The sequence below is a fragment of the Gobio gobio genome (assembly GCF_949357685.1).
Source record: "Gobio gobio genome assembly, chromosome: 2".
Lineage (NCBI taxonomy): Eukaryota > Metazoa > Chordata > Actinopteri > Cypriniformes > Gobionidae > Gobio > Gobio gobio.
In genome coordinates this window covers 30840828-30860086 of record NC_137098.1, presented here as the reverse complement: position 1 = coordinate 30860086, position 19259 = coordinate 30840828, and the positions used below count along the sequence as shown (strand labels likewise).

General features: G+C 45.7%; 1 protein-coding gene across 1 annotated transcript in view; it reads right to left on the bottom strand.

Moving 5' to 3' along the window:
- Positions 1-19259, bottom strand: part of col4a5 (collagen, type IV, alpha 5 (Alport syndrome)) — a 72312-nt gene that overhangs the window by 17878 nt on the left and 35175 nt on the right. The window contains exons 12-24 of the mRNA XM_079844424.1: positions 19150-19191; positions 18978-19070; positions 14117-14170; positions 7878-7934; positions 7727-7771; positions 7587-7640; positions 7034-7078; positions 6819-6906; positions 5812-5847; positions 5444-5686; positions 5269-5358; positions 4806-4876; positions 4455-4646 (exon numbers count right to left, since the gene is read on the bottom strand). Coding sequence (XP_079700550.1) covers positions 4455-4646; positions 4806-4876; positions 5269-5358; positions 5444-5686; positions 5812-5847; positions 6819-6906; positions 7034-7078; positions 7587-7640; positions 7727-7771; positions 7878-7934; positions 14117-14170; positions 18978-19070; positions 19150-19191 — 1110 coding nt within the window. The remainder of the gene's footprint in view (positions 1-4454; positions 4647-4805; positions 4877-5268; positions 5359-5443; positions 5687-5811; positions 5848-6818; positions 6907-7033; positions 7079-7586; positions 7641-7726; positions 7772-7877; positions 7935-14116; positions 14171-18977; positions 19071-19149; positions 19192-19259) is intronic.

Sequence of the window (19259 nt, the reverse complement as noted above, 5' to 3'; positions counted from 1 at the left end):
CTCCGCGCCAATTTGGGGACCTACTACCAGCCGCTAGAGTGGCGGGGAAGTCTGGGCCGGCTTGTTGGCGTTGTGGGGACCCCGGACATTTTATTGATCGGTGTCCGGTGATGGAGGTGGGGACGTTGATCCGGGTCCCCGACGCGCCACAAGCTGCCCCCGATCAAGCTGGCATGTACCAGATACCCGTGAGTATCAAGGGGGGTACTTATCAAGCTCTGGTGGATTCAGGTTGTAACCAGACCTCTATCCATCAAAGTTTGATTCAACCTGAGGCATTGGTTAATGGCCGCATGGTTAAGGTACGGTGTGTGCACGGGGAAGTGGTGAACTATCCGTTGTTGCCCGTGGATATTCAATTTCGGGGTGAAACGCATAGTGTGGAGGTTGCAGTTAACCCGCACCTCCGGCATCCACTTATTTTGGGTACTAATTGGCCAGCATTTAATAAATTATTGGGGCACTTGTGTGTGGATGCCTCTTGGGGAAAGCGAGAAAAAAGGAAGGAGGCGGTTGCTCAGGTGGGAGAGGTGGATTCGGGACCTCTGGGTACTCTTCCGGGGGAACAGAGCGGTCTGGAGCTGCCCACGCTCACAGACCGTGATGATTTTCCCCTGGAGCAGTCCCAGGATGAGTCGCTCAAACATGCGTTTAATCAGGTCCGTTCCATCGACGGCCACCTCCTCCACCCTGACCAGCCGCTCTCTTATCCTTATTTTTCTGTTATAAAAGATAGGTTGTATCGGGTGACCCAAGACGCCCAGACAAAACAAAATACAACCCAGTTGTTAGTGCCTAAAAGCCGCCGGGAAATGCTTTTCCAGGCGGCTCACGCGAATCCAATGGCCGGGCATTTAGCAGCAACGGCTACACTTAACCGTCTAATGGCCCGCTTCTTCTGGCCGGGCATTCACGAGAATGTACGCAGGTGGTGTGCGTCTTGTCGTGAATGTCAGTTGGTGAATCCACCGGCCACCCCAAAAGCACCTTTGTGCCCGCTCCCTTTGATGCAGGTCCCCTTCGAACGAATTGGCATGGACCTCATCGGGCCATTAGAACGGTCAGCGCGTGGGCATCGCTTTGCATTGGTTCTGGTAGACTATGCAACGCGATACCCGGAGGCAGTTCCGCTCCGCACTATTTCGGCGAAAAGTGTTGCGAGCGCACTGTTTTCATTAATCTCCCGGGTGGGAATCCCGAAAGAGATTCTCACCGATCAAGGCACGGCGTTCATGTCACGAACAATTCGCGAACTTTATGAATTATTGGGCATTAAATCGGTTCGCACCAGCGTCTATCACCCACAAACAGATGGTCTGGTGGAACGATTTAATCGCACGTTGAAATCCATGATTCGTAAGTTCGTTCACGAGGACGCCAAAAATTGGGATAGGTGGCTTGAGCCTCTGTTATTCGCTGTTCGCGAGGTCCCGCAAGCCTCCACGGGGTTTTCCCCCTTCGAGCTTCTCTATGGACGCCAGCCTCGGGGGGTGCTGGACGTCCTTAGGGAGGCTTGGGAGGACGGACCTTCAGCGAGCAAAAATGAAATTCAGTATGTCCTGGACCTGAGAACAAAACTCCACACTTTGGGGCGGTTATCAATGGAGAATTTGTTACAGGCTCAGGACAAACAACGACAGCTCTATAACAGAGGCACTAAGCTGCGTCAATTTTCACCGGGAGATAAAGTCCTTGTATTACTCCCTACTTCGAGTTCTAAATTACTCGCAAAGTGGCAAGGGCCCTTCGAGGTCACACGGCGAGTTGGCGAGCTCAACTATGAGGTTGTGCGGTCAGATAGGGACGGGGCACGTCAAATCTACCACCTCAACCTCCTTAAAAAATGGTCTGAGGCGGGGTCAGTGATGCTTGCGACGGTAGTGAGTGGAGAGGAGGATCTCGGGCCGGAGGCGGTCCAAAAGCCTCAATCTATCGCTCTGGCCTCGGGAGGAGACCACCTCTCACCCTCGCAGCTCACTGACGTAAATCGGTTACAAGCAGAGTTTGCTGACGTCTTCTCGCCCCTACCCGGCCGGACCGACCTCATTCAGCACCACGTTGAGACGGAGCCGGGCGTGGTTATTCGCAGCCGGCCTTATCGCTTGCCTGAACACAAGAAAAAAGTTGTTCAGACAGAGTTGGAAGCTATGCTAGACATGGGGGTAATAGAAGAGTCCAACAGTGACTGGGCGAGCCCGATTGTTTTAGTTCCGAAACCTGACGGCTCCGTCAGGTTCTGTGTGGACTACCGTAAGGTAAACGCGGTGTCAAAATTCGATGCTTATCCAATGCCGAGGGTTGACGAGTTGCTTGATCGGCTAGGTACGGCTCGTTTTTATTCGACACTGGACTTAACAAAGGGATATTGGCAGATCCCCTTGTCTCCCTTATCCAAAGAAAAAACAGCTTTCACCACGCCGTTTGGATTACACCAATTTATCACCCTTCCTTTCGGCTTGTTCGGGGCTCCTGCGACCTTCCAGCGTCTGATGGACAGAATTCTCCGGCCGCATGCTGCGTATGCCGCTGCCTATTTAGATGATATCATCATCTATAGTGCGGACTGGCAGCGTCATATGCAGCACTTGCGAGCTGTCCTGAAGACGCTGAGAAGGGCGGGGCTCACGGCCAACCCAAAGAAGTGTGCAATTGGGCGGGTGGAAGTAAGATATCTGGGCTTCCACTTGGGACACGGACAGGTGCGTCCCCAAATTGATAAGACCGCAGCTGTTGCGACCTGTCCGAGACCCAAGACCAAAAAGGAGGTTAGACAGTTCCTGGGGCTAGCGGGCTATTACAGGAGGTTTGTGCCTAATTATTCGGAACTCGCTAGCCCGCTGACTGATCTAACTAAAAAGGAGGTACCAGATACAGTTCAGTGGACGGAGCGGTGCCAGCAGGCTTTTACCCAGATAAAGGCTGCTCTGTGTGGTGGACCGCTCCTACAGGCTCCTAACTTTTCTCTCCCTTTTTCCCTACAGACTGACGCCTCGGACAGGGGGTTGGGCGCAGTCCTGTCCCAGGAGGTGGAGGGTGAAGAGCGGCCGGTGCTGTACATCAGTCGTAAGCTCTCTAAGAGAGAGACGATGTACAGCACCATAGAGAAGGAGTGTTTGGCCATCAGGTGGGCCGTTCTCACCCTTCGCTATTACCTCCTCGGGCGGGAGTTCACCCTCTGTTCGGACCACGCCCCCTTGCAGTGGCTCCACCGCATGAAGGATACCAACGCGCGGATCACCCGTTGGTATCTGGCTTTACAACCCTTTAAGTTCAAGGTGATCCACAGGCCGGGTGCTCAGATGGCTGTGGCCGACTTCCTCTCCAGGAGGGGGGGGGGGGAGGCTGCAGGCCGGATGGCTCCCCGGCCTGAGACGGGCGGTGGGGGTATGTGGCGAGGTGGGCGTGGTCCCGCGAGGTCTGTAGCGGGAGAGAGGGGGCGGAGCCGAGCGGTCGGTAAGTAGGTCAAGTGCAAATGGTGAACACCTGTCTCTGTTTGCAGTAATTGGCGTGGAGAGACCGCATATAAGCGGCTGCCGGGAGAGAGATGAGAGAGAGAGTTGGACTGGGACTTGATGCAGACACACAACAGGAGAGAAAGAGAGAGAGTCTTCCTGCAAACGTTATGAGTGAAAAGAGAAAGCATCTGATAGAGAATTGTTGCTGAGAGTGACTGAGAATTTGAAACGCCAGCGTGCGTCCTTTTTGTTTTGAGTTATATCAATAAAGTGTACAAGTCCCAGCCTCGCCGACCCTGTCTTCTTCCTTCCTGCCCACGACTATCACGAACCCCGTTACAAAGTGAAAAGTATGTTTACATAGAAATCTTAAAGACATAGAAATATATTAAAAATATACATAGAAATATATAAATTGTTATATTATATATATATATATATATATATATATATATATATATATATATATATATATATATATATATATATATACATATATATATTTAATCCCTTTTAAATCTAAAGGTCAGAGAGTGGGTGGAAATGTTCTGGTTGACTAAGGCCCTGACACTGAAGTGTCTCCCCTCAAATAAATTGGACAGAAGGGGTTGAAAGTGGACAAAAGAGATGGATGGTAATGTGTCTCCCTTGTCTACTTGTGATGCACTTTTATGGACTTAAAAAAAGAGCAACATTCACTGCCATTATAAAGCTTGTAAGAGCCAGGACATTTTTTATTATAACTCCAATTTTGTTTGTCTGAAAGAAGAAAGTCATGTACACCTAGGATGACTTGAGGGTAAATCATGGGCTAATTTTCATTGTTGGGTGAACCAACCCGTTAATACCAAGTGTAAACAGGGCCTACGTTTGTGGATAAATGGCAATTCATAGTCTGTGAATTATTATGATAAATAATATATCAGTTTATTATATCAGTTTATTAAACTGTGTAAAATACCCAAAAGTTGTTCTAAAGAAAAAACAACAAACACTCACAGGTGGTCCTCTGAGACCAGGGGGACCAGGCACTCCATCACGACCAGGTCTTCCTTCGAGTCCTGGCAGACCTGGAGGGCCAGGAAAGCCTGAGTCTCCCTTATCTCCTTTTACACCCAGAACAGAGAGGGCATCACCTGGGTCGCCCTTCTCTCCAGGGTATCCAGAGGGACCCTGAGGTCCTGGTATTCCCTAAAGGATAAATATATCACTTGACTTTACTGAAATGTCATAGAGACCTGGTGAAATGTAAAGTAATTATATTTTCTGAATAACTCTTGAAGTGTCTGCCACTTTAAACAAAAAGAGAGGTACTGTAATAGCTAAGAGAGGAAACTAGGAAGCACTCACAGGTGGGCCCATGAGCCCTGGCCCTCCTGGGAATCCTCTGTCTCCTTTAGATCCAGGCACGCCAGGTGCACCTGACACAAAAACAAGTGTGATATGCAACTTGAAAAGCATCTGTACTTTATATAAAATAGCCACTTTTTGTGAGATAAAAGTTGTCCTTTAGTCCTGAAAACCATGGACAAAAAGTACTGTACTATGGTATACTGAAATGTACCATGTTATTTATGTGGAACTTCAAAGAATACTGTGTACTACCACTTTTTTGGATCTTAGCAGTACCTTCCTACGTTTTTTTGTTGTAATTGGTATGACCAAAACAGGAGATTTCTATAAATCATATATATAAAAATATTGATTGCTTTTATTAGGTAAAACATCATTAAAGAAAACATCTGCATGACATAATCTCATTATAAAGATCATGCACAAGAAGGCACATATGTTAAAATGACGTAAATCTTACCTTGAATTCCAGGAGGACCAGGAAACCCTGGGGGTCCTGGGACAGGGTTTCCATTACTGAAACAATTCACACATGTCTCTCCTTTTTGACCTGTGACAAATTGTATTAAAGAGTATTAGCCACAGTATGTGTGTACATAGAGATTTTGTTTTCTAATATGAAATACAAGGCAAACCTTTCTGTCCTAGTTCTCCAGAAAATCCACGCTCCCCCTGCAGGCCTGGAGGACCAGTAGGACCACGATTATTACATTCTTGATCGCCTGGGGGACCAGGAGGCCCCTGGAGTCCTTGGAGACCTTGTGGACCTGGTCTACCAGGTTGTCCAGGGCGCGAGATTCCAGGCTGTCCCTCATCACCCTTTTCACCTCTCTCTCCAGGTAAACCTGGTGAGCCAGGAGGACCTGGACCTCCAATTCCTACGAGGAAATATTTATTTTATTAAATTAATTGCATGAATTAAATGAACATGAATCAATCATGCACTAAAATAATTGTAATGAACATTTTTGTGAAATACAGTTTAAAAAAGCATGCCGCTTACCTGCAGGACCTTGTGGACCAGGTGGCCCCTGAATACCTACCAAAGGACAAAAATGCATTGATTGCTGATACAGATAATCACACTGACACTGTACAACATATTCGTATGGATAAACAGTAGATAAATTATAGTTCTGGCCACTTTCTCCAAAGTCTGACCAGGCCACAATACATGACCTTACAACTGCATTACTGAAAAGTTCTGTTCTGTTTCATGACAATAACTATGTTTCCATCCCCCTTTTTAATGCGCATTTTGGGATATCGCATTCAAAAACGCTGAAGGGAAACAGCAAGATGCCAACATTCTAAAAATGCACATAAAAAACGTATGCACGTAGGCAAATAAATGTTTTATCTGTTTAGAAAACATGTGCAAAAATCCCTGTGTGCAACAAAAAACTGACTTAGTTACTTTGCCTCAACAGTGGATATGATTGGCTAACTGGACTAACCAGCGGACCAATGTCAATGCACAGCATCACAAATGTTGGTTTGATCCTTATGAAATGCCTGAGCCAAAGTCTGTCATCAGAATGATTTGGTATAATGAAGCGTCTCAAACACCAGGCATCCAAACGTAAGATAACATGACAAGCGTTTATTGCATTTCATCAGAGCACTGTGAGATGCAGGTAATTTATGACGAAGGAAAAAAGAGCCACAGCCTTTTCGATTGCTGCAACTTATGCCACAATTTATGCGATATTCCATTTTTGCACACAAGTTAAAATTTGCAACTTTGGATGGAAACGACCATTAAAAGCTGTTACATGGGACTTTGATGATCAACTAAGCATGATTTCTTTCTTCTCCTGAACACAAAAGACAATATTTTGAAGAATATGGTTAACCAAACAGTTGATGGGCCCCGTTGACTTCCATTCCATAGTATGTAATTTTTTTTTAAATACTATAGAAGTCAATGGGGTCCATCATCAGTAAATGATGACAACATTTTTGGGTGAACTATCCCTTTAAGCTTGACCTTGAGTGGTGTCTAAATACCTGAAAGTCCTCTATCTCCTTTAGGTCCAGGTGGTCCTGGCACACCACTGTCTCCTTTTGGTCCTGTTCCGCCTGAGAACTGCCCATCCTATGGGGTGAAAAGTTTTTTTTAATTTTTTTAAATGAAACTAATCAATGTTAATATAAAACAATTAATGATAAACATCTGGCCTATGAAAATATGACAGAATAGAACAGAGAAATATTCAACATACCCTGTATGTTGGAGGTCCAGGAGGCCCTTGATTACCCTTATCACCCTAAATGTGTTAATAAAAGAATATATGTATGATTTCAAGCCAGGGCATTTTCTCAGAGGAGGCAATTTTACAATGTAAAATATTATTACTGTGTACATAAAAATAAAAATGAATAAAAATGGATAGTCATTGCATGTATCAGAATTACCTATTTGCTAGACTGGGTAAACCCAGCCTGATCTGCCGGCGATTTGATTTCGCCCTGCAGCTCAGTCTGGAAACCTGTACATTAATTTCTACTGCTTCTGTTACACTTTTGCGGGAACCAATCACAGACTGGCTTATCCACCTGGCGCGCTATTGGCGGGTTTAACACAATTACGGATAGAGAAGCAATGGTTCGTTGCCCGTTGATCACCTCTCTTGTCATCTGATTGGTTGAAGGACTATTGGTTGAATAGGGGCAACCCTTTTAGACCATGCCCCTGTCCCAAATGGCAACCTAAACCCTTAGATCGTTAAAATAGGGCCCCTAATGTTATGCTTTGATGACACATTCAGTACTTACTCTCACACCATCTCGTCCAGGTTGACCAGGAGGACCTGGTTCTCCTTTGTCACCCTAAGAAACAGATGTAATAACAGCATTAAAAAATATAATCAGTGAGGTGAAATGTACTAAACAACTATTGTAGACAGACAGCTTACCGAATATCCTGAGAGGCCTGGTTCACCATCTTTGCCAGGTTTTCCCTTATAAAAAAAATAAATATATCACCGCATACATGTCATAAAATTCTGTCTTTTGTAATCTGTAAACATAAATGTGTAGTTGGGGTTTCAGTAGGCTTTAACTCACCCTCTTTCCAGGCTCGCCAGGTTCTCCTTTGTCACCTCTCTGGCTCCCTTGTGAACCCTATCAGACCAAGACCGGACTGTTAATTACAAACTGAACAAAAAAAGGAAGCATAATCCACATCATATTTATATGTACAGATAATGTAATTCTCATGCTTTCGTGAGAGGTCAAGATGTCAGTGTGTTTTAATCAGGGTTGGCATGGTACCAAAATTTCAGTAGTAATACCAGTAACATTTGCAGTTCTCGCTACCAATTTCGGTACCCGAGTAAAAACTGTTGAATCACTGTAAGTACTTTAAATTTTTTTTTCCTGTTTTGTCTTGTCCATTGGTCATTACTGTCAATCATCACAGTTTCTGATTCAAGCACGCATTTAAATAGGGCTGTCAATCCAGAAACTTTGCAATGTACTTAGCAGCATGAAAAACTGCTCGGGTTATGTATATAACCCTTGTTCCCTGAGAAGGGGAACGAGCACTGCATCGGGACGACGCTTTGGGGATGCTCCCTTAGCATCAGCGAATCTGAAACCAGAATGCCAACTAGGCCAATCCGATTGGCGTGCGTGATGACGTCATTGTGACGGCATACCCGGAAGTATAAAAGGGGAGCTGGAACGTAATGGCGGTAGTAATTGCTCTGAAGCATGCGCTCCAGGCGCGCCGAGGTGTGGCGTCGGGATGCAGTGCTCGTTCCCCTTCTCAGGGAACAAGGGTTATATACATAACCCGAGCAGTTCCCTTTCGAGGGAACTCGCACTGCATCGGGACGACGCTTTGGGGAACGAGTACCCACTAGGCCACACCGAAGGGTAGCGCCTGCCCTAGTGTGAAGCCGGAAACCGGGCACAGCTAGGACTGGAGCACCCTAGCACCAGGCGTCGTAGGGAGATCCAGGCTATAAAACCTGATAAAAGTGTGTGGGGTAGCCCACCCGGCCGCCTCGCAGATATCCTGCAAGGGGACCCCAGAAAGAAGGGCCACCGAAGAGGCCATGCCTCTGGTGGAATGAGCCCTCACGGCCACAGGTGAAGGCAAACTGCGCACCTGATAGGCCATGGTAATCGCCTGGACAATCCAATTACTGATTGTCTGAGTAGACGCAGGCAATCCCTTCTTAGGTGAGCCAAAACACACCAACAGTTGTTGTGATCGCCTCCACTGTGCAGACTTCGCCAAATAAACTCTGAGCGCCCTAACCGGGCAGAGTAGGTGAAGTCTCCCCTCTTCCGCCGTCACATGAGGCGGAGGATGAAATGCCTGCAGGACCAATGACCTGACCACCCTTGATGGCACCTTAGGCACGTAGCCCGGCCTAGGGTGTAAGATGGCTTTTACTCCTCCCGGGGCAAACTCCAGGCAGGTCGGCGTTACCGCCAAGGCCTGGAGATCTCCCACTCTCCTGAGAGAGGTATTGGCAAGGAGAAAAGCCACCTTAAGGGTCAGATCCTTTGGTCCAGCCGACTCCAATGGTTCGAAGGGGGCCTCAGCCAATCCTTCGAGAACCACTGCCAGGTCCCAGGTTGGAACTCTGGACCGAGCCGCAGGCCTCATCCTCCGAGCCCCACGGAGGAATTGTACAACCAGCTGGTGCCTACCCAGAGGCCCATCACCCAAAGGAGTGTGGAAAGCCGCAATGGCAGCCACGTACACCTTGAGTGTGGACGGGGTAAGCCCTGCAGAGAAACGATCTTGGAGGAACTCCAGCACTGAAGCCACTGGGCAGTTAACTGGGTCCACTCACGTTCTCTGCACCAAGTGGAAAATACATTCCACTTGAAGCTGTACAGTCTCCTCGTAGACGGAGCCCTGGAGCTGAGTAAGGTCTCTATCACGTCTGCCGATAGGCCAGCCTCTATGAACCTGGTCCCCTCAGGGGCCAGACCCACAGGTTCCAAATCTCCGGGCGGGGGTAAAATATCGTACCCGCCGCCTGAGATAGGAGATCCCTCCTCAGAGGAATCTCCCACGGCTGACCTGCTAGCAGAGCTATGATATCCGAGAACCAAACTCGAGTCGGCCAACGGGGTGCTACCAGAAGTAGACTGACCCCCTGTCGACGGACCCTTTCCAGGACTCCCGGGAGCAGAACAATCGGGGGAAATGCGTACAGACGCAGCCTCGGCCACGTCTGCACCATGGCATCCAGCCCCAGCGGAGCTGGATGCGTGAGGGAAAACCACAGTGGACAGTGGGACGTCTCTCGAGACGCAAACAGATCCACTTCCACTGGGCCAAACCTCTTGCATATGGCCTCCACCACCTCTGGGTGGAGTCGCCACTCCCCGGGCCTCAGCCCCTGCCTCGACAGGATGTCTGCTCCCTGATTTTGGACCCCCGGGACATACATTGCCCTGATGGACAACAGTTTCCTTTGGGTCCACAGGAGGACTCGGCGTGCTATCCTGTACAGAAAGCGCGACCTCAGTCCCCCCTGGCGGTTGATGTACGCTACGACAGACGTATTGTCTGTCCGTACCAGGACATGCTGGCCGCGGAGGTGCGGGAGAAAGCTCCTGAGAGCTTTGTAGACCGCCATCATCTCCAGGCAATTTATGTGCCAGGAGGAATGACGGCCCTCCCATGGGCCCCTCGCAAAGCGGCCGTCCATGACCGCGCCCCAGCCAGTGAGGGAGGCGTCTGTTGAAACGGATTTCCGGCAACAGGACGCTCCCAACACTGGCCCTTGGGACAGAAACCAAGGTTTCTTCCATATGACTAGGGAACGAAGGCCACTGCGCGTTACCCTGATCATACAGAATGGATTTCCCCTCAAGGAAAGCCACCTGGTTTACTTCCATATCAGGACATGGTGGCTGCGGAGGTCCGGGAAAAAGCTCCTCAGAGCTTTGTAGACCGCCAGCATTTCCAGGCAGTAGATGTGCCAGGAGAAATGCCTGGTCTCCCACAGACCTCTCGCAAAGCGGCCGCCATGACCACGTCCCAGCCAGTGAGGGAGGCGTCTGTTGAAACGGATTCCCGGCAACAGAACGCTCCCAACACTGGCCCTTGGGACAGAAACCAAGGTTTCTTCCATATGACTAGGGAACGAAGGCCACTGCGCGTTACCCTGATCATACAGAATGGATTTCCCCTCAAGGAAAGCCACCTGGTTTACTTCCCATAACCACGTCCCAGCCAGTGAGGGAGGCGTCTGTTGAAACGGATTCCCGGCAACAGAACGCTCCCAACACTGGCCCCTGGGACAGAAACCAAGGTTTCTTCCATATGACTAGGGAACGAAGGCATCTGCGCGTTACCCTGATCATACAGAATGGTTTTCCCCCAGAGGAAAACCCCTTGATTCCCCGCTACCACTGTAAGGGTCTCATGCAGCAGGCCAAGAGATATTCTGTTGGACGCAGCCGCAATGAGCCCCAGCAGACCTTAAACTGCTTCACAGTGATGCTGTGGCCTAGCTTCATTTTAGAGACCAGGCCGCCTGGAAGAACCCGATATTGGTACGCTTTGCCCCAAAAAGCGAACCTCAGGAACTTCCTGTGACACAGAAGGATGGATACAGGGAAGTATGCGTCCTCTTCAGACCCATCGTGACAGACCAGTCCTCAGACTGGATCTGAATCACAATGGAGGAAATGCTAAGCATCTTGAATCTGAATCTCCTCAGAGAACGATTCAAGTACCTCCGGTCTAAAGTTGGATGCAACTCGCCATCCCTCTTAGGAACTATGAAGTACTGGCTGTAGAACCCGGACTCCCTGTCTGGCGGAGGAGCACATTCTGTGGCCTCCTTACCAACAGGGAGTGAACTTCCTGTTCCATTACCCGAACCTGCCCAGGGACCACTGCCGTCCAGACCACCCCACTGAACTTCAGGGGAAGGTAACCGGACTGCAGTCTGTATGCCCCTTCCTACAGTCGCAGGCCCCAAGCTGATATATTCGGAGGCATAACCATGCGCCGAGATAATCTGCTAAGGGAACCAGCCTCTCGAGGCCGGTCTTGGGTGTCAACCGAGCCTCCTCCCCGACCCCCTGAAGCGGCTTACCGGCAGGGCGAAATCGAGGAAGATTTTCGGTGTGCGTACGCGTTTGCTGGACCACCGCAAGTCTTGCTAGAGGCGGCTGGTGCAGCACGCGTGCACGGGGAAACGATGTGGCCCGAAGCGTACTAGACGGCGGGAACACAGCGTCGATTCCCGAAAACTCCACAGGGGAGGCGACCTCGATCGCTCCTACCCGGGAGAGGGGGCTGGCCAGCAGGGGGCCTCATCTAAGGGAGCAGCTCAACAGGGCCACAACCCTAGAGCGGACACTGCGATTAGCAATTGCCTGAAACTGATGTGTCCCGCAGGCCACAAGGCGGCGAGAACGACATCAACTTCAGGAGGGCTCCATCTTAGATGAATATCCAGTTCACAAGTTAAACACGCTTGGGTGACAGAATTTAAAGTATCCAACTTATCAAAGTCGGATAACATGACACTCAATTCCTCGGAATTAAATGCCATCATAATCACCAAACCCGTGCAACCTGATCTGAATAACAGGCTGAATAAAAAATATATCTAACTCCTCAAAGTCAGATAATATTTTAATTTAATTCCTCAGAATTAAATGCAGCCACAATAAGGTGAAACATAGTCTGAATGATAGGCTGAATATCTAACTCCTCAAAGTTAGATTATATTTAATTTTAATTCCTTAAAATTAAATGTAGCCGTAATTAATCAGACGACACTGTTTTATTTGTATTTATACGGACTCATAGACCCCGCGTTGCCTCAGCAACGTGGTTCAAGCCGTCATAATACAATTGGCTTTCATCCCTCGAGAAAAAAAGCCAAACAGTGTCACACAATACAGTGAAACATGGTCTGAAATGACTGAATATCTAACTCCTCAGAGTCAGATAATATCTCATTTAAATCCTCAGACTTAAATGCAGCCATATCAGACAAATACTGATTTATTTTACTATACGGACTCGTCCGTTAAGCCAACCAGTATCTCATGCACACCGATCGCGTGTGTTCACATTAATTGCAGACCCATAACCTGCGCGCTGCCTTTTTTTTCTTTTTTCCCAGCAATCGCGTGGATGGAATCTTGCATATTTAAGAAGTGCTTATGACTTTGACTGCCTCGATGCTGAGTACGTCTAATTCCTCAGAATCAGACCTCTCACACATCGCGTCCTCCGCCCCGGGGGAAGAAGCCGCAGCGCGGGCTTCCACACGGGGAAGGAGAACATCTGAACTGTCAGATAAAGACTGGGAAAATGCCTCAGCAGTCCCAGTCCCGCTGACAGTCCATCCGTGAGCCCCATGACCAGCCTCGCCGCACCGCCTCGGCGGATGCGGGACCGATCCACGGGGCTCACGCCGAGAGCGGAGCACTCTGAGCGTCAGCTTTCATAATGCTCACAAGCGGCTCCCTCGAGAGCCGCTCGAGCATGCTGAACGCCCAGGCAGTGCACACACAGCAGGTGTGTATCCGAGCCCGACATGTAGCGAGGGCAAGGATGCACACACTGCTTGAACTCTCTCACTTTTTCACACTTCATTTCAATCACACACTTTCACTGACATACAACAGTAAATAGACAGACAGTTTGACAGATAGCGCTTGCTGAAGAGCAATAACTACCGCCATTACGTTCCAGCTCCCCTTTTATACTTCCGGGTATGCCGTCACAATGACGTCATCACGCACGCCAATCGGATTGGCCTAGTTGGCATTCTGGTTTCAGATTCGCTGATGCTAAGGGAGCATCCCCAAAGCGTCGTCCCGATGCAGTGCGAGTTCCCTCGAAAGGGAACTAAACATGTATTCAGATTGTGAATGGGTAATAAACAGAAAACCCCCCTAACTACCTCAAATTTGGGACCTCACTGATTTTTAAAACCCTGCCTATGGCCCTTAGTGAACTGTAAAGTATTTATCTTTGCTTGAATAACTACTCAACCCTACCTTACACATTAATACTGGAAAAAAGAGCCCCTTTGGTGTAAAAACACATTAAGTATTTTTACGGCGCGATTTTGAATGACCATTCACCGTAAATAAGGGCTCCCCCTCCCTACAAAAGCCAATTTAAACACTGGAAACACTAACAAGAGCGTTTGAAAGCAGTACCGATACTCGGTACTACCGATACTGGTACTACTTTGTTTAGTACCGTCTGGTAACGGTAGTACCGGTTCGACAACTCTAGTTTTAATGAGTGTGAGAATTAAATAATAGAATTAAAAGAAACAAAAAAGAAAGATACATACAGGGGGGCCAGGGAGGCCTGGAAAACCAGGATCTCCAGGTGGGCCACGATCACCCTATTAAAAGACAAACACAACAAAACATCAATCAAAACATACATATACAAACGTTTGTTAGACCTGCTATTAAGCAATGGTACAATATACTAGTGGCGTGGGCAGAAAGTGGATGACGGGTGGGCCTCTAATAGTGTGGGTGGGTACTTCGCATAAATGAATTATTCGCATTACCCCTTAATTTGGAAGAAAAATCCGATTGAAACATAGCAACACAGCTAAAAGTATTCCTCATATGTTGGACCTTGTATTGTCTATTGTCTTTTAATATAGTCTACTTCTACATCTTGATGCCTTCTCAAGCCCCCGTACAAGCTGTGTTTGTGATGTTTGAGCACGACGCGCGAAAGGACCGTTTGCAAGGTTGCATTATTTTTTTAAATTCCGCTAGGTGCTACTAGTGTCGCAGAAATTAAATACTGTAAGCACTAGGCTCCGTGCGATCAAGTGTGAGTGGCTGCAACGTAAATAAAATTGAAAACAAAAACAAAGCAGGATAGAGATCAAAGCAGGAGAGAGATCCAACCCGAGTCCTGAACTATATTACGAAGAGAAATCACAATCTTGTCCTGTATCGACAACCTGCCATTGCTAATACAGTACATGAGGCTTATATACATTTCAGAAAACCACTTGCTCACAAATATTACATGCAAGTAGGGATGAAACGATTACCGGTTTCACGATAAACCACGATAAAATTTAGTGACGGTTAGTAATATCGTATAAAATTTTATTATCATTAAAACCGCGTGTGATTATCATGGTTGTGAAAACTCGCGGTAAATCTTGTCCAGTCAGCGTCAGTCTGGCGCACCGCTGTTTTCTGAATGAGAATAAATGGCAGAAAGCAGTGACAGCACTCGGGGGATTGTTCTACCTTCTAAAAGGACCAAATCTGAGGCGTGGTCATATTTTGGCTTTTACATAAGTCCTGAGGGAAACTTAATCTAAGATGGTCACCTTGTCTGCAGAACATGCCAGAAGAAAGTCGCTGTAATAGGGAAAACACTTCAAAACTACGAACGCAAGGCAAGTGGACTTTGACCTCAATACCAAACCTACGTCTGGCAAATAATAACGTGAAGCGAACGAACAAATTCAGACAAGGCTAGGGTGACATTTAAGGGATAATAATCAGGGCTTGACATTAACAACCGCCATTTGCGAGTGTAACGTTATTTCGGCTGCACACTAGTCACTCTGGCTGTTGAACTTATAGTCTTCTCAAAAGCCATCTGTTATAATCGCGTTGCGCATTATAAGCACTTACACGTGTTTCTATTGAGTTTATGAATGCAATGTCTCTAAATCAGAGGCGTTCAGATTAGCGGAGTTTTGTTCAGAGCGCGCGCGCCGCGCTCACTCGCTGAAATCTGCACTCAGATCAGAGATAAACGAGCGATGTATGCAGGAGATTCATTCATCATACAGTGGATGACTGTTTTTGTTCTATTTCAGCAGCGACAATGGTTTAAAAAAAACACAGCAGAACCACAGAGCATCTGATATGACTGGCATAACGCAGGCGAATTTAGGGACCGTCTGTAAAGTTACACACAACATTGGTAACGTTATACACGTTTCAAACTTCAATAGCATTTGAAGAGAATGACAGTCATAAAAAGACTGTAAAGTGTTCATCTAGGTGTCAGGTATGATGCACACATTTTGATATTTAATAAAATAAACTGTCAAATCATATGGAAATATGGATATGCATTATTTCACTAGGATACTGTTTGGGCTCTAACACAAAATATGCTAGATTTAAATGTGTCTGATAGAACACTGATGAGAATATTGCTTGGGAATATATTTACAGTGATAATATTAGAGATTATATTTACGAAAAATTATTATTATTTATGTGTTATGCGTTGCTATTGATGACGGCCATTAAGGAAGGAAATCCCACAGAATCTAGCTTAAAAAAGTGCTTAGAGCTGCTTTAGTTATTTGTTGTTTGTTGAATTTCAAATATAAAACTTGTTGAAATGTTTTAAGTGTGAGCATCTGTTCTTTTTGAACACTTTCATCTCGTTTGAACAAAACCGTGATAATATTGATAACCGTGATAATTTGGGTCACTATAATCGTGATGTTAAATTTCCATACCGTTTCATCCCTACATGCAAGTATTGAATTTCCATGCCATTGGATAAGCAAATAACTTGTATGGCTGATGTCTGTTCTAAACAAGTCGGCGTTGGCTGGGTTTTGAATTGAAGATTTTGATAATATCATCATATTCTGTTAGTTCACTTTCAAACGACAAAAGTTGTTTGGCGTCCTGTCAACTTTGTCAAGATGTGTTTCTTTCTTAAATGTGTCATAAATGACAAAAAAGGCGCTGCTACTTGGAATCGAATCCGGATATTGCCGCGAAGAAGAACATAACATTACTACTGGCGTAACTGAAGACGAATTAGCATATTTTTTATTAATATCAGAATAGAGTTCTAACGCATGACAAAATAAATCACATTTAAAATAATTATTGAAGAATAGTTAAACGTTAGAAAATACTATTATTAAAAAAAAAAGTATTTCCCTTGATCTGACAGGATGGGCAAGCTGTCAATCTGGGCCCACCCGTAGCTACACTAGTGCATTATAGGGGTGCACCGATCCGACTTTTTCAGTCCCGATACCGATACCGATGCCTGGGCTTTGTGTATCTGTCGATACCCGATACCGATCCGATACTATTGTTGAATTAATAATAAACTGTATATCTTCCACCTTATACCTTCCTTTAAGAGACTAAAGGCACCAGACTTTACTAACTAATCATAACTAAGACAAAATAACAGATGTATGTAAAGTGTTTAATTCTTATTTATTTAAAAAACAATTGTGCATTCAAATCTAAAATAGAATGTAATCAAACTTAAATTGATTATTAAAAAATAAAATGTAGCAGTGGAAACAAAAAACAGTCAAACATACAATAGTAATCTGACAGTTGCCAAACATTTTTTACACTACAGATCATTGTTGTGTTATATAATCATATCAATATTAAAAAGTAGCATTACAAATTAACAAATAGTCTAATTTTCTGCCATATGCAATTTAATAAAAATGATCAGCTAGCTAATAACTTTGTTCTGGTTTCACCTCACTCCTGTCTAAATGATTGTTGGCCTATTTATTTTACTACACATTGTCAACAGAAATAAGCTGAAATACTGTTGATAATTAAAAGTAATTCTTGCTTAATTGGGTAAGCACACTTGTGTTCTCATTTCAGATGCGTTCTGAGTAAATTAATAAACTGATTCATGAGTTCAGTGTTGGACAGATCAGTTCTTCTAACCAGTCGTTAAAATGATTCGGTTCAAGGGAGTCATTAGGTAACGAATCGGACATTAGCAGACGCGTTGTGTGCGAATCCCGTCTGTTAGAACATCGCGAAAGATGTCAACACACAGAAAACACTTCATAACTGGATATGATTTGTCTCCCGTTTATTGAAAGTATGCTTTATGTCAGCTGGTCAGAGAAGTTTTTTGAGCGCAATTCACAACCAGCGATAATTCAAGGATTATCCGAATGTGTCACGTGCAACATGGTTTCGGTTCAGTTTCGACCTTTTGATTTGGATTAATGTGTGAAATATGAGAGAGCTAACAGCTAACACTGATTATTCTGAAGACCCAGAGAGTGTGCGCGGGGGAGGAGCTCTCATCGTTCTCTCTGTCACTCAGTCACAAGCGCAGCATCTATTCTACATGGATTCACCTGGATCGGCTTGTGGATCTGTTCATTTTTCCGATCCCCGATCCAGCTATTTTGTCAGTATCGCGGCCGATATCCGATCCTAATATCGGATCGGTGCACCCCTAGTGCATTATACTATAAAATAAATATATATAATTGATATTGTATATGATAAAAAATACATTTATATTGGGTATTCTTAAAGGGTAACTTCAGTGATTTAGCATTAAGCTTTGTATCAGTAGAAACCCCGTAGTATATTTTAATTATGGTACTTTCCCCCCTCATATGAGAGAATTATGCATTTTATTTCTGGAAAAAATCCTCCGATGACGCAAATATCGTCATTTTGTGTCATCGGAGGATTTTTGGCCAGAGCCTAAAAACTACAGCCAGTAGAAGGAGCTGTTCCGCCTGTTTTCAACCTGCCCACAGGGGAGAGATCGCACGCACAGAATGTAAATGCGCTCGGCTCGGCCTCGGGCATTCATAACGGAGCGGTGCAGAGCAAAGTGAGTGTTTCAGCTTTTCAATGCATTCCTATGAAAGTTTAGCTTCCATATGCGATCAGAAAACACGCCAGACTGGACACGCACTGAGAATGACAGCCGCGCTTACCTCAGCTCTTACTTCCCTCTCGTGATGAATGAAATCAGACTCCTGCAGCTGCGTTTGTCCTGTGACTTTCGTTCGGCTCACTCACACTTTATTGAAAAGACACGTTCAGTTTTTAATTGAAGTATTTATTTTCTAACTGAACAAAATTATTGTATTATTATGAAGATCATGCCGACGCTGGGGGTGGTGTAGGGAGTGGCCTCGTAGGGCAGCGAAGCAAGTGCATTCTGGGAGTTGTTGTCTTTCAACCACATGAGACAAAAATACATTTTCTGTCTTTGCTCAGTCTAGAAGGCACCAATTTCAAAAATAATTTCACATTTCTACTACATAAATTACACAGTTTAAATACACATTCATCTTCCCAGCGCTGAAGTACCCCTTTAAAAACTTTGGACTGTGAGTCAATTTTTTTAAAATAAAATAAGCTTTAAAAGGTTTGAAGAGTTTGAAGTGATGGTACCTTTTCTCCTTGTTGTATGACTGTATCAGGTAAGCCTGATACTTCGCCAACCTGTCCTGGTGGTCCTGGAGGTCCTTTTAATCCAGGGTCACCCTTCACACATAAACATATGCACATTAAAAACTGTTAATAAACCTGATGTACAGTATATATTGTTTCACAATGTGCATACCTTCTCTCCTTTGGGTCCTTGAAAGTTCAATCCCATGTTTCCCTTCAGGGAAAAAACACACATTAGTACTTTGGCAAAACTGAAATAAGTAAAACTTGACACTGTTTAAT